This window comes from Myotis nattereri (genome assembly GCF_964212035.1).
Source record: "Myotis nattereri genome assembly, chromosome: 14".
In the NCBI taxonomy this organism is placed as follows: Eukaryota; Metazoa; Chordata; class Mammalia; order Chiroptera; family Vespertilionidae; genus Myotis; species Myotis nattereri.
Genome location: NC_138089.1, coordinates 7,527,078 through 7,542,856, shown reverse-complemented (window position 1 = coordinate 7,542,856; position 15,779 = coordinate 7,527,078). Strand labels below are relative to the sequence as shown.

The 15,779-nt window shown below is 47.3% G+C and overlaps 1 protein-coding gene across 2 annotated transcripts in view; it reads right to left on the bottom strand.

The window, feature by feature from the left end:
• The window catches only part of FRMD4B (FERM domain containing 4B), a 199,495-nt gene that overhangs the window by 102,824 nt on the left and 80,892 nt on the right, over positions 1-15,779 (bottom strand). For both annotated transcript variants that reach the window (XM_081106188.1, XM_081106187.1), the window contains exons 2-4: positions 12,963-13,028; positions 10,673-10,767; positions 3,081-3,173 (exon numbers count right to left, since the gene is read on the bottom strand). In XM_081106188.1, coding sequence (XP_080962314.1) covers positions 3,081-3,173; positions 10,673-10,767; positions 12,963-13,028 — 254 coding nt within the window. The remainder of the gene's footprint in view (positions 1-3,080; positions 3,174-10,672; positions 10,768-12,962; positions 13,029-15,779) is intronic.

Genomic DNA, 15,779 nt, shown 5'->3' with positions numbered 1-15,779 from the left:
GGACCTGGGGTGGAGGGTGTGGCTGAGTCTGGGAAAGCTTCCAGGATTCCTGTGCCCCGCCCTTGCAGGAGTTCTGAAATGCCAGGTACTTTCTCATCTAAACTCTTACTAACGTGAGCAATTATTCACACTGAAAATGCCAGAGCTTGCGGACCCCTCCTCCCTGTTGGCATTGGATGTTTCCAGTCTCCATGCACATCAGCCCCGCGGTGGCCCAGGCCCAGTGCGCGCAGCGGGGCTTGCTGACGGGAGAGGCCGTGGCCTTGCTATCCGGAGGGCCTCGCATTTCCAGAGGCTCCGACAGAACCAAACCCTGTTGCGGGTCGGTCCTTCGGTGAATGTTTGGTAAACACAGGCAACCTAGAGGGTCGGTGCTGTTCCCACCGGGGTGAGCGTATCCCCATCAGTTACTCTCCAAAGAGGAGGCCGAGGCCGAGGCCGAAGGCAGCGACGTCACTGGGTGCGGGCCACCGAACGGGTAGGGCCTCCGGGAGCTACGCTCCCCTCACTGACCTGGGTCCGCTCTGGAATTGTTTGGCGTGTTTCGCTTGATCGTGTCTTTAATTAAATTGGAGTAGCAATAAGTACTTAATTGGAATAATAACAAAGACTATTCTGACCTCACTGTGCTGTTGGGAGGAGAATTAGGTGGGTAATTGAAGCCTGGATAAGGGCGTTCAGCATGAAGTAGTTGGGAAAGTCTGGCCCCGCGACGGTGGGCGCTGGAGATAACACTAAGGAAGCGCTGAGCTGGGGACCGCAGGAGCCTGCTCCCCGCAGACAGGGCGGCTGTCCTGGTGTGAATGACGCTCACGGGAAGACGGTTTCCTCCCTGGTGTTTTGAGACCAAAAATAGACCAGGTATTAGCTGTCAAAGAACCAGACCACAAGCCTGGTGCCAGATGTGTGGCACTTGCTGCGTTCTCTGAAGATGAAGGCAGAGCACCTCCGTGAGCTGAGCCGGGGGGGGGGGGGGGGGGGGCGGGGGGGGGTGCGGGGGGGGGCAGGGGGGGGCCTGCAGCTGAGCTGGTGGGGGGGGCCCTGAGCTGAGCCGGGGGGCCTGAGCTGAGTCAGGGGGCCTGCAGCTGAGTTGGGGGGCCTGAGCTGAGCAGGGGGGCCTGCAGTTGCAGTGCCCACTAGGCTAGGAGCTCAGTTATGGACGCTCAGCAGTAGTTTATACCCAATGAAAGATCCCCAAGTGAAAATGAAGTCACCAAGCAGCTGTCACCCCTACTTTTCCCTAAGAAGAGGAAAGAATTGGGGGTTGGGGTAGAGGAAGAAGCCTGGGGGAGAGTAATTTTTACTTTTCACTCGGTGCTTTCATTTAGTTTGAAATGTTTACCGGGATAATGTAATTCTTTGTAAAAAACCTGACATACGTACGCTGAGCCATTTTCCCTACATAATGCACCATTAAAATGTCCTTCTTCTCTGACCCCTGCTTAACTGCTAATATGCATCCCCCCCCCCCCCCCCCACCCGCGATTGCTGGCTTGTTTGTCTCTTTCTCCATTTCCACGGACACAAGCACTCGCGTCACACTCCTTCCAAGAAGATCCCATGCTTTCCTTTAGAATCCCTGTGTACTTCTCCATTCCAGCTACGCTCCTGGACAAATCTCCGGTATGCTACCCCTCCCGGGGGCTAAAAGGTAATTTCTGGTGGCAAGAGAGCAATTCTAAAATAGACTTCAGAGTGGAGGGCAAGAACCAGATTGGGAGTTGTCAACACTGCGTTTACTGACTACAGAGTAGATACCATCTACAATCACCATCAATTCATACATGAAAAGATCCTCAAAAAAATGGAGGACATATCATTACCACACTTTTGGATTTCATGGAATACACTGAAGTTGAAGAAAAAAGTGTGGAAATCAACATAATTTTGCCAGGTAATCATAGCATAAACCCCCCACAAGAAAACCCCCCCACAAGGAGCTTCCACTATCATATCATAAAACAAAACATATTTCAATATCCAAAAAAGAACATAAGCTCAGAATAAAGAACATATTTCAGGTTGGTATAGATTTATGAAAACACATTTAGATTTATGGTAAATCTACTATCTTAGCTTGTTTTATCATGTTTGGTTTCAGACCAGAAAAATAAAATTTATCATCAAATTCAGGACAGTGGGGAGAGGGGCTTTCAGCAAAATTAATAATATTTTATGTCTTAAGCTAGGTGCAGAACATGGGTGCGACTGTTCACAACATTTGATTCATCTTAGAGTGTGAATAATTAAAATATATTTATTGATTTTTTTATAGAGAGTGGAGGTCGGGGGGAGAGAGAGAGAGAGAGAAGAACATCGACTTGTTCCATTGATTTATGCCTTCTTTGGTCGATTCTTGTATGTGCCCTGACCGGGGATCAAACCCAAAACCTTGGCGTATCGGGGCGACACTCTAGCCAACTGAGCTACCCAGCCAGGGTGAGTGTGAATAACTAATGTGAAAAGATATTGCATCCTGGGCTGGTTTTAGGAAATCACTGACTTAGCGAATGCATCCACTTCAGGAAGAAATAACGGCGCCCCACCCGGGACTGCGCGACTTGCCCACGCAGGGCGGCCAGGCCAGGGCTCGGCGTCCTGGGCAGCCGCTGGCCTGCAGCTGCGTCCAGGCTTCCACGCTGTGCAGACCATTCTCTCAGCGAGCATTGGTTTGCATTTTATCTTCTGTTCAAGTTAAAGGCGTGGGATTATATACATTCAATTATTTCCACAGTCTCTAGAAAACACGTCTACAGAAAATGTAATAGTAAATGTTTGTCATATTTCAAATACAAGAAGTCCTAACGCATGTTAAATCAGAAGCAGGTTTAGGTATCAAAATGCACTACCTATGTTTTTCCAGCTTTAAATTGACCCAAGGGGCTTTGAGTAGTACAGGGAGGTGATTCTATCCTTCATTTTCAAAGAAAACCGTCCTACCCAGTACTTACGGTAACACGGCCCCCAGACGAGTCATGTTTCGGTAGATGGCTTCTTTTTTAATTCTCGATCTCTGGCTACCAGCATTCTTTCTTTTTTGAAGGGAGGTGGGGGTGCTAGGTGTGTCTGGGGATACATACCTCACAGCAAAGTGCAAAATGGCTGGGCCTGGTTTCTTGGGCAAATCATGGTCCAGAACCCGGTGATCTAACTGCAGCCAGTTCTGCTGACCTCTGTGAGAGCAAGGCGAAGACAAAGGATTAAACAGGAGTCAGAGGAAGGCTCCGGCATCCACGGCGTCGGCAAAGCTGTGGAGAAGCCGCTACTCCAGGCACTGGCGGCAGGTGTCTCCCCTGGCGCACTGAGTAACGAGGGCATTTTAGCAATTTCTACCAAAGGAGCGCAGCACCTGCCCCAAGTCAGCATCTCCACTCCCAGGAGCTTGGGAAGATGAGCTTGCACATGTGGGACATGGTCTGCATGCAGTCACTCCCTGTAGCATCGTTTGTAACAGTGACAAGTGGAACATGGTCTGCATGCACAGTCACTCCCTGTAGTGTTGTTTGTAACAGTGACAAGTGGAACATGGTCTGCATGCACAGTCACTCCCTGTAGCGTCGTTTGTAACAGTGACAGGGCTCGAAACAACCAGAATGCCTAACAGGATATTGTTTCACAAATGAACTTAACCTGAGCGATAAAATACAATGTAGCCATACAAAAGATTGATACCATCTTTACAAACTCATTTTGAACAATATCCAAGATACGATGTTAAATGAAAAGGCAGGATGCATACAGTTGAGCACAGTAAATCACCATTTTTAAAATTAAAACCCAGATATACATATAGGTGTGCATGTATATATATATATATCTCTGAGAAGATAAACAAGAAATAACACCAGGTGACATTAAGTATATTAATCTTTAAATTTTTATTAAATATAAAATCTAAAATATTTTAGATAGTCATGAAGAGGAAAACTTGATCATTTAATGAAACCAGACAGACAACCATACTATAGCCTTTCTTCAAAAATTTTTTAAAATTGATTTTTAGAGAGAGAGAGGAAGGGAGAGGGTGAGAGGAAACATCGATGTGAGAGGGAAACATCGATTGGCTGCCTCCTACACGTGCCCCAACCAGGATCGAGCCTACACCCTGGGCATGTGCCCAGACGGGGAACTGACACAGCAGCCTTTTGGTGCATGGGGATGGCGCCCAACCAACTGAGCCACACCAGCCGGGGCTACTGTAGCTTTTAAATCTACAGGGTGACTACTCTCCGGGTGCTGCTTCTGCATGTAAGTATAACATGAACTTTCCAATATTTAAGCATATATAGGGTGGGCAAAGGGTCTACAGTTGTCCACATGGAAATAATACAATAAATATTAAATAATAATACAAGAACAAACTCTGTGTTTCGCGTACTCACAGTTGTAAACCTACTTTCCCCCCACCCTCAAGTAAATATTTGTTTACTTAAGGGCCTCACCAAGTTTATGGGTATAAATAGCTCTTCCCGACCTTTGACCTCCGAGCAAGGCAAGGACGGCCACACTGGCTCAGGAATGCTTCCGTGACGGTCTCAGGGCTGCCTGACTAGGCGATCGTTTCGGGCTGTAAATTCCAAGAGGGCACAGACCCTGTTTTGCAGCTGACACAAAACTTAAGAACATGCTGATAGTGATGGGTGTCAAATGAGAACACAATCAAATCTATAATGGCCCAGAAGACGTTTTCCAACCTATTCCGGTATTGAGTAAACAATTTTTTAAAAATCAGAAACTCTAAGCTGTGCTTATTATAAATAGAGAGGGAAAGTGGGCATAAATAATATTAATATTAATAATTACAGCTACTCTTCATTGAGCAGCTGCTCTGAGCCAGCCAGGCAGGAACTTTTTGTGCATGGATGTTCTAATTAGCAGTAACTCGGCAAGGAAAGCAGCGGAGCTGGGATTCCAACCCAGGACTTTCCATACAGGGAAAATGAGTCAGCTTTTATAATAACTTTTGGCTTGATGTCTGTCACTTATAGTTTTAACAATGAAAAAAAATATTTTTGTTTCTGTAATTATAAAATAAGGCTTCTGGTAACTGTTCCTAGATTTCCTTGGAGGGATATTATGAAAATAAATAAACTGATATAAGTGATCTAGGAAAGGTTTTTAGAAGTACTGGTGTTGTATGTAAAGATAATATAAAGATAGAGAACTGGAAGTTAAGGGTTTCTTACACTGTATTTTATCAAGTTTAGGATGGCACTAAATTAAAGTTATATCCCAGTTTCAGAGGGGTTCAAATGTGTCGTAAAGTACATAAAGTATTGTGCAGTATCAGATCTCAAAAGTTTTCTTGTGAACATGAGACTCCCTTTGAATTGTCTTTTTTGCTTTTACATAGGAAAGATGTGGCATCATTAAAAAGCATAATGTAGTCCTGGCTGGTTCACTCAGTGGTTACAGCATCAGCCCTCATGCCAAAGGGTCGCAGGATTGATTCCCAATCAAGAGCATGTAGCTGGGTTTCAGGTTTGATCCCTGGTCCAATGGGGCGTGTGTGGGAGGCAACCAGTCAATATGTTTCACATCAATGTTTCTCTCTCTCTCTCGCCGTTCCTTCCACTCTCTAAAAATATCAATGGAAAAAATATCCTCCAGTGAGGATTAACAACAACAAAAAAGCATAATGTATATTTATATGAACTTGCATGGAATGATGTCCAAGAATGAATAAATCAATTATATTAACCACAGAAGCACACTCAAACACTATTATATATGGATGAAACTTCTTGGATATAGTTCTGGAAAGATATAAAACACATTGCTACAATCAAAAGAGAACGGCTTCAACTATGATATTAAATGTTTTTGTAAGAAGATATTCACGTAAATTTAATATAAGATAATTTTCTAAAGGATAAATTAGAAATTAGATTTAAAAAATCCATCCATAATCTCACCAACAGGATAAACACAGAATAAGAAGTGAACTTTAGCCCTGGCTGGTTTTGCTTAGTGGATAGAGCGTCAGCCTGCGGACTGAAGGGTCCGGGGTTCGATTCAAGTCAAGGGTACATGCCTGGGTTGCGGGCTTGATCCCCAGTAGGGGGCGAGCAGGAGGCAGCCGATTGATGATTCTCTCTCATCCCTGATGTTTCTATCTCTCTCTCTCTCCCTCTCCCTTCCTCTCTGAAATCAATAAAAATATATTTAAAAAAGTGAACTTTACACATCACCCTTTCGCTGAGATACGCAAAGCTAACAAGCTATTCCATAGTCTTCGAGGCTAACATGAGATCCAAAAGCTTATAACCTGCTTCTCTCAAGTTCTTCTGCCGGCGAACGGCAAATGCGGCAGATGTAACCACCACCTCGGAGGGACACCTGCGCCTACACACTCCCTCTGCCGCCCTGCGCGGCCCCCAGGGCCGGCTTCCTGTGGGGCTCGAACTGTACGGGCCAAAGGCCTATCGGATGGGACGATGATCAAGGCCAAGCTGAGCTGCGCTGTCTGCACGGAGGAAGCTCATTCCGAAAATCCTTCCCAAACAAGGGAAGGAAATGCATGCACCGCGTTAGGGGAGTCAGAGCCCTGAGAACCCAGGGCCGCGGTCAGGAAGGCCGCGGCTGCCCTCTGGCGGCACACGCTCGCCCTGCACCTGACCCCGCAGGGCCTGACTTGGGGCGGGGGGTGTCTCCGGAGCCCCACGCGCCCTCCCAGGGGGCAGGGCTGGGTTTTGTTGGTCCCGTCACTGCTGTCATCCTGGGGCTGCGCGGTTCCAGGCCCCCTTCCCTTCTCGCCTGGAGGAGGCCATGGGCATCAGCGAGTTTCACGGCAAGCGCCCCTCTGCGTGGCCCCGCTGGAGCCTGGCCCCCTCTGGCGCTGCGCTGGGCTTCCCGCAGGAGAGGGCAGGGCAGACCCGCCCGGAGGGTCCGCCTGCGGCTGACGGTGGGCGGGAGGGGGTGCGGAAAAACACTTTCCTAAAATACCTACCAGACAAAAAGGCTTGTGACCAGGACATTCCAGGGAGACACCCTCAGACAGAAGCTCTCCAGGCCTGTCCGCACTAGGGGGGCGGCCAGCTCCCCCAGCACAGAGAGCCGCTCCTGCTTCTCCCGAAAATACACAGCAGGAGGGCGCCTCCCCAACTGGTCATCGTTCAAAAATAGCCGCTGAGAGCCAGGCTCTGGGGAGGCTGTCACCCGGCCCACGGCCGCCGGACGGCTGCTGGCAGCAGAGGGGCAGGCAGCACTCCCAGGCCGGAGAGGGCAGGGCCGCTCCCTGAGGGAGTCATCCATCCATCCCTTTGCTTTCGGAAGGAAAGGCCTCCCAGCCTGGGCACCTGACGCAGGCGCTATCTGCTCAGGCCTCCTGAGCTCGGAGCCTTCCCAGAAGGTCCCGCGTGGCCAGTGCCTGCTTTTCCAGCCACCGTGGGCCGTGGAGCCTGGGATGCGTGTGACCCCACGGTCCAAATCACGTCCCTCCTCTACAGAGCACCCTTCCGTGGCCGAGGGGTCCCTCCCCACCACGTGCCTCATGGTCGCTGGCCTCCCTGTGTCCTGTCTCCCCTGGGGAAAGGCACCATGCTCAACACCATGTCCGGGCACTGGCCCATGTGATGACTGCCCTGGGCTGCCCTCTCCTGTCCCCTCTGAAGCCACCTGCCCTGCCAGGGCTGACTTCCGCTGTCCGGCCACGGAGACCCCACCCAGTCTCCTCCGGCCTCCTCTGAACACCTGCCTGCTCCCACGGCTCCCTTTCGTGGGCCTGTGCATCGCCACGGACTTAACAGGACGTAAGACTAGTGCCCTCGTGTATGTGCCGCACAGTCCTCATTGTATGGGCACTATTGTGACACTCACTGTTACACTCATTGTGCAGATGAGGAAACCGGCGTGTCAGACATGTGAAGTCACTGGTCCAAGACCACACAGCTACCCAGGTTCTATGTCCACCCCTTGCCTCCCTGCCCCCCCACCCCCCATATAATACCTTGGCCCACTTTGCCTCTTACTCTCTGTAGTGCAGCCAGGCTGGCTCTTTTCTTTTCCTTTCTCAACAACAACAGAAGTCAGGCCTGCGCACCTGCTGCGCTGGCGGTTCCTGGAACACCTCTAAGTCCACAGAACTGATTCTTGCTTTTCATTCTTGCCTCCTCCCCAAGCCACCCAAGCTCGCCCTGCCTAGAACGGCGCCCAGCTTTTCTGGATCAGGGCCTCCTATTTTATGTTCTTCAAACCACTATCATTCTGGGTGTTTCCATGTACGGATTGTCTGTTTGTGCTGCTAGCCTATGTCACTGCAGTATAAGCTCCACGAAAGCCAGACCCTGTCTGTGTTGTCCGCAGCTGGCTTCCCAGGGCTTAGAGCAGTGATGGCGAACCTTTTGAGCTCGGCGTGTCAGCATTTTGAAAAACCCTAACTTAACCCTGGTACCATGACACATATAGAAATTTTTTGATATTTGCAACCATAGTAAAACAAAGATTTATATTTTTGATATTTATTTTATATATTTAAATGCAATTTAACACAGAAAAATCAACCAAAAAAATGAGTTCGTGTGTCACCTCTGACACGTGTGTCATAGGTTCGCCATCAATGCCTTAGAATAATGCCTGGCTCTTAGTGGGCACTCAAGAAATATATATATATATATATATATATATATATATATATATATATTTGACTGTTAAAACTGATGTCTATTTTTTTATTGATTAAGTTATTACATATGTGTCCTTATCCCCACGTTACCCCCTAAACCTCCCCCCACTCATGCCCTCACCCCCCTGTTGTCCGTGTCCATTGGTTAGGCCTATAGGCTTGCATACAAGTCCTTTGGTTGATCTCTTCCCCTTACCCCCACCCTCCCTTACCTTCCCTCTGAGTCTGATGGTCTGTTCAATGCTCCTATGTCTCTGGATCTGTTTTTGTTCATCAGGTTATGTTGTTCATTATATTCCACAAATGAGTGAGATCATGTGGTATTTATCTTTCTCTGACTGGCTTATTTCAAAGAAATATTTTTCAAATGAAAAAAATACTCCAATATTTATTGAGCTTTTAGCTTCTACTCTATGTGACCTCTAAATTATAGTGCTTATGGCACGAAAAGATTGCACTACATAACAGCCATTAAGTATTTATAGTTTTATGTCTTGTGCTGTTAGCTATTATTTCATTCACATTGAGCTTCAACGTGTGTGGGCGCGTGCGTGCATGCATGTGTGTGCATGTGTGTGTGTGTGTGTGTGTGTGTGTGTGTGTGTGTGTGATCACTGATCCACAGGAACTAGCCCTGCCTCTCCGGCTGCAGTATGGGTCAGTGGACGTCTGCACTTCCCAGCTCACCCAGCAGAGAATGCTGAGTCAGAGGAGGGAGGCGATGGGGATGCACCTTTTTCTGCTTTGCTGAGCCCTCCTCAGAAAATATCCCGAGTCCAGAATCAAGGCTTCCAGGTTTTCCCATGCCTCCTGGCAGCTCAGCCGGGGGGTTTCTCCAGCCCAAGGCCCGAGCCCAGGGGCACTTCAGGAGGTCCCAGGCTCGCGGCCCTCCCGGCAGGACATAACCGGAAGTCAGTGTGACAGCAAATGACCCCTCTGGGGACCCCCCTGCCTGGTTACGCTGGAGCGCTGAGAGCACGTGCACTGGGAGATTTGCGGGCAGAAGGCTGTGTGGCAACATAGTTTGGAACACATTTCCTTGAATTTTAATATTTGAAGAGATCTTTGGAAACTATCCCCAGAAAGGGGGAGAATTCCTCTGATACGGTCGCAGGCTGCATATAACATTAGGCGAACTGGAATACAGGCCAATTGGGCTGCCAAAAAGCAGACAGATACGTACTCACACAGGATAATGTCGATAAGTCAAAAACACATTTGCTTACATGAAGTTTTAAATTATCATGAATTTATTGTTATACGCCTGCCTCATTTCAGAGAAAATTTATATTGTTGAAAAATACATACAATATCCAAGTTAGCATAAAAAATGGAAGTAAAAGAAAAGAAAAGATGGTAAGGATGTAACATAAAATGGACCTCGGTGGACATTTAAAAGTCCACTCCATATTAAATTATATACATGTTTTATGGTTGGGCCATAAATTGCCTTCAAACTTTCTTGCCACCAACACCAAAACATTATTCAGTTTCAAGATGTGACTGAATGATCATCTAGCATTTCTCTCTCTGATACATGAGCCCATCAAGCAAGCACAGTGCATTCGGAGAAGAATAACACACTCATTAAACAAATTTCTAAAACAGTACAATATTTTGAGTTCTTAAGGTCACTATTCCTTTTCTTCTCCTTCTACAATAGTCCTAGGAGAAAAATCTTGCATTAAAAAATCGTGAAGTAGCCCTAGCAGGTTTGGCTCAGTGGATAGAGCGTTGGCCTGCACGGACTGAAGGGTCCCGGGTTTGATTTCGGTCAAGGGCACATGCCCGGGTTGCAGGCTCGATCCCCAGTAGGGGGTGTGCAGGAGGCAGCCGATCAATGATTCTCTCTCATCATTGATGTTTCTATCTCGCTCTCCTTCTCCCTTCCTCTCTACAATCAATAAAAATATATTTTTTAAAAAATCTTTAAGTAGGACATATTTTAATTATTGGAGCATCCCCCCTTTTTTTGTTAATTATGAATGACAGTAGGTAGGTGGTCCAGACAAAAGGTGAAGAAATAAAAATGACAGGAAAAGCACTTACATGTCATCTGTAAACGTGATTCCAAAGTACTCCTTCTCTTTCAGGTTGAAATGCGAAGCCACCAGGTCCAGCAGCTCTCGTGCTAGCAGCTTGGGCTGTCAATACAAAGATCTGATTAGAAACACTTTGCTTGTCTCTCTCTTATTGCTACCACTTTCCGCTTCCCCAATAGTTTAGAACAGCTTTTGTTCATTCTTAAATATCTGCCTTCTCCCCAGCCGGGGGCGTGCACAGGTCTGTCTACTGCAGACCATCCTCTAAGAGGCTGGGAAGGAGAGGAAGTGGGAAGAGGAACCTCAGTGAGACCATCATTCTCATATATTTCAATCCTTACTTCTTCCCTCTGAGGCAGGGGTGGGGAACCTTTTTTTTCTTTCTGCCAAGTCCATTTGGTCATTCATAACATCATTCGCGGGCCATACACAATTATCAACTTAGAAAATAGCCTGCTCTATTTAAACATTTAATTAACTCACCACTAATGCCTTGGCAGGGCCAGACCGAATGAGTTCCTGGGCCTTAGACGTCGCTGCTCTAAGGTAAACCTGTGTTTACTAAAGCCTCGGTGTTTTTGGAAAACACTCTTTGACATGCAGTACGGTGCTAGTGGCCAGGACAAGGAGTATTAAAGCCCTCGCTGTCTGCATGTAGGGGTAACTTGGCTTGGTGGACTAGGTGAAAAGATCAAGACCCAGGCTGTGGGGGCATCAGAGATCGAGTTAAAAAGAACAATAACAATCATTCAGTGTGCCACACTCCGTACATCTATGATGACATTCCGTCCTTGCGAGGAGCCGGTGAGGCTTGGGTCCTTCTTTTCCACTTTCTGGGTGGGTCAGCCAAGACAGGAGAACTCGGTGTTCCGGTCAGGAAGCGCGGGGACCTGAACCCAGTTCGCTGCTTACAGAGCCCTGGCTTTCCCTCTCTCTCCAGGGATCATCGTGCCCCTCGTAAGTGGGCATCGCTGGTGCTTACTGAGCCCCTGGTGAGAGGAAGGAGCGAACCCGTGAGCTTTGGAAGCGCTGGACTGGGGGGAAGGGGCATGGTTTGGAATTAGCCAGAGTGGCTGAGTGACTGTGGCGGCCGGATTTGCAGAGTTGGAGCGGAAAAGGGGATTTCAGGAGGGCCTGCTAGGTGGTATCTGCCTCGACTTTGAGCCAAACAGTTTAGGGTTCGTTATGATGGTTTGAGGGTTGAATGTTTGCTGTTGGGAATAAAGAATAGTTATGATTAGAGAGGAAGCAAGGAAGGAAGGAAGGAAGGAAAGAATGAAGAAAGAAAAAAAAGAAAGAAGAAAAGTAAAGAAAAGGAGAGAAACCCCAGCTGGTTTGGCTCAGTGGATAGAGCGTTGGCCTGCAGACTGAAAGGCCCCAGCTTGATTCCAGTCAAGAGCACATGCCCGGGGTTGTGCTCTGGATCCCCAGTAGGGGGCATGCAGGAGACAGCCAATCAATGATTCTCTCTCATCATTGATGTTTCTATCTCTCTTTCCCTTGTCCTTCCTCCTTGAAATCAATAAAAAATATTTTTTTTTAAAAAAAAAGAAAGAAAAGAAGAGAAAAGCAGGCAGAAATCTAGATTAAAATGTCTACTCTGGTGAAACTATTGTTGGCTGTACTATTTTCATTCTAATTGAGGCCTATGCATAGCGGGCTAAGGACAAGCCCCAGACGGGAGAAAAACGTAGGCTTGGTCAAAAGGAAGAATTCTAGCCAGAGCTGTAGGTGTGGCTGTCAGCAGGGACTGCCAATGTTTTTAAGACTCTTGGTCCGAAGTGTTGGGTAGATGAAGAGAGAAGCATCAACAATTAATATATCATCACTCACAAAAGCTCACTAATTTTACAAAGGGATTTCATTCTCATATAGAATTTAGGTTGATTTTAACCTTAATTCTGTGAGGAAGCCTAGGCCATCTTAAGGCCAGTTCACAGTTTATGAAACTGGGTATTTAAATTGGACAAGGTCATGTGACAGGACAGTGGTAGAATGCATAACCCTTTTCAGGGAAGCATTATGTTACCCAATTTACCAACCAGAGATTCAAAGAAGTCAAGTCGCTTGCCCGGGGCCCACAGCTACTGAGCGTCAAGGCCGCGACTGGAGCCCACGTATCTGAATATATGTCACCAAGTTCCAGTCACATACAAACCAGGTCTTCTGACTTCAGAGCTCCTTTCCTCTGCAATCAACCCTGCGTCACGGGCTTCGAGCACAGATGAGCAGCCAGCCTGGCACAGGCCACGCGCTCACGGGGCCCGGACGTGCTGTCCCGTGCGGGTAACACCTACCTGCACCAGCAGCTCCAGCCGCCTGTCGTCCAGGAGGTGCACCTGGCAGTGCCTGCCCTCTGTCATCTGTGGGGAGATACAGCACGAGTGGGGTCAGGCGGGGCGGGCAGGAAAGCCCCGGAGTGTGAGTGGCCACTTATTTCACATGTGACGCCTCAGCCTGAAAATGGCTTCACTCGAGGAAACCAACAGGCGTCAGACACAGACTTATTACATGGCATCAGCACCTGGGTTTTTAAAAATTTAAATGTTTTTCACTCTTTGATTTAAAAGAAGAATGAAAAACAGAGATGACTCAATATACTGGAAAAATAATGCCTAAATATGCACACAAGATTTTATTATGAGAAGTAGGTTTCCTTCCCAGAGGAAACGACTGTATTTTTATTTAAATCAATATTTTATTTTCCAAATGAAAATGGCTTTATTCATTGGTGTGCTTTAATACATATAATACATGCATAATTATAAGAAGAACTACATGATTCTAAAGTTCAAAAGGAAACCTTCCATTTTTGAAACTTCTGCCCCCTTCACAAGTCTATGGCTGCTATAATTAAGAACAGGTAAGATACACAGTTAAGAACTGTTGTATAAATTTCCAATTATATTTAATTTTTATCACTCATGATTGTAATTCGGGGAAACCCTCTTTGTGAACTAGTTACCGATGCACAGAATGCAAAGATTCCCCTGGCCTAGCGCCTGCTTCCCACCACCGGACCTGCCAACCCGAGGAGAATCCTCGCAGACCGACTGTATACGGACTTTCAGACATGCCCAGGTACATATTTTTAAAAAATTCATATGAAGTGTTTTTCTTTAATATTACATATGACATATTATTCTGAAAATAAAGCAAATACTCATAGTATTTGTGTTTGTATGTGTGTGGGTCTGTGGTGTGTGTGCGTGTATTTCCCCATTTTCAATTCAAATGCTATTTCTTGCAGATCTTTCCAACGTCAACACATATAGGCCAAGCTCATTCTTTTTAAAGGTTCTATAGTGTCAGCTATCGTGCGCGCACAGTAATTCCTGCTGAGAAACACGTTGTTCCCGCATTTCCTTATGACAAGGACGTCACAGTGAACTCTGCACATGCAGCTTTGCCCACACGTGTGTGCTGGCTGGGCCATTTTGGAAGAGCGTGGGCAGCATTTGGTACACATCCCTGAGGTACACATAACCTGGTTTAAGAGAAACCAGCTCCATCCCGGGGCGCCAGCTGTGTCCATAGCTTCCTGGCCTTTCGCGTCCCCTCTGAGCTGCAAGCAGCGATCCCGGCCGGGATTGGTGCTGTTTATCCCACTTCACACATGAGGAAACGGGGTTCGGAGTGGGGCCAGCAGCCTGTCTGCAGTGTGAACACCACCAATGACTGCTCCTGCGTTTCTGACTGAGCTCTGCTCTGCGTGGGAACGTAGCCCGCTGCAGACCGTGGCATTATGGAGATGTGGTATTATGGAGATGTGGTATTATGGAGATGTGGTATTATGGAGATGTGGTATTATGGAGATGAGGCCCGCAGCGGTGATTGGAGGTGTGCGAGGAGGTGACTGGGCCGGCCCTGACTCCGATCTGAACTCTACAAAGCCAAGGCCAAACACACACGTTTGGTGGCAAGAGGAAAGGGAACACATCTTTGTCCCAGGCACTAAGCTGTGCACTGCATACACATCACCTCACAAAGCTCCACAAGTCTGTGCTATGGCAATGTCCCATTTTACGGATAAGGAAACCGAGTTCAAGGTAATTTATTCAAAGTTACCTGGTCAAGAAAAGAGCCAAGCCAAGATTTAAATTAAAGTCATCTTCTTTTCTACTTTAGCATGGGAGGAAATAAATAAATGTGCCAGTCATTTTATTTCTTTTATAAAACCCACATAAGGAAACCAACTTCATGGCCTATAGAAGGATGTAATGAAATAAAACTCAAAAGATCAACTCACACAGTATAAATCCATTAAGGAATATGTCAAAATATTTCACACTGCTCTGCTGTTGCATAGTCCAAATGAATTTCTGCCCTAATTTTACAAAGACACCTTTTTCCTTTCCATTTTGCTTTGGACCTCCCTCAGACTGGCCACTGCCTTTTTGTCAAGACATAAACTTACCCTACAGAACTGGATGGCAAATGCTTTGGCATGTCTGCCCATCTGAGGACAAACATGGGCAGTGGCGGCCGCATCTGTACAACTTGGTCCTGCCCTTTGACCTCAGTTGATTGGAGCAGGGATGCACACCTGACCCAAGCTGGACCAATCAGAACCTCAGTCCAGGGAATCTGGAATGAAGTCCGAGGAGGTGACAACGTGGCTGCCGTGTGTGGAGGACAAGCAGCTCATCAGTGGCAGGAGAAGCACAGCTGGAGAGGCCAGCGGGCGAGAACTGCCGACTGCATCCCTAACCCTTGCCCGCACTTCCGGTCCCTTCCACTGGCCTGGGGGGAATGTTGTCCCTGGGCTCCATGAAACATCCCTGTATTCCCTCAACCAGCCCACTTTTCCTCTCTCTCTTAAGCTGGCTTGAGTTGGATTCTGCTTCTTGCAACTGAAAGCCTCTTTATAAGATACCACAGGTGTCTACACCTAAACCAGGGCAAAGGTTTCCGAAGGATGGACTCCCCGATGATGTCATTAACAAGGTAAAGTTGTCAGTTCATAATGGCTGACGCTCCCACCAATGACAATACAATGGCCAGGAGAAAGGCTGGCATTTCGGGGGGAGAGGTTCTGAACAAACATCTCGTTGTGCGACGTGGTAAGACACACACGCTGGAGAAGGCAGTGCAGGTGACGGGGAGAAAGAGTG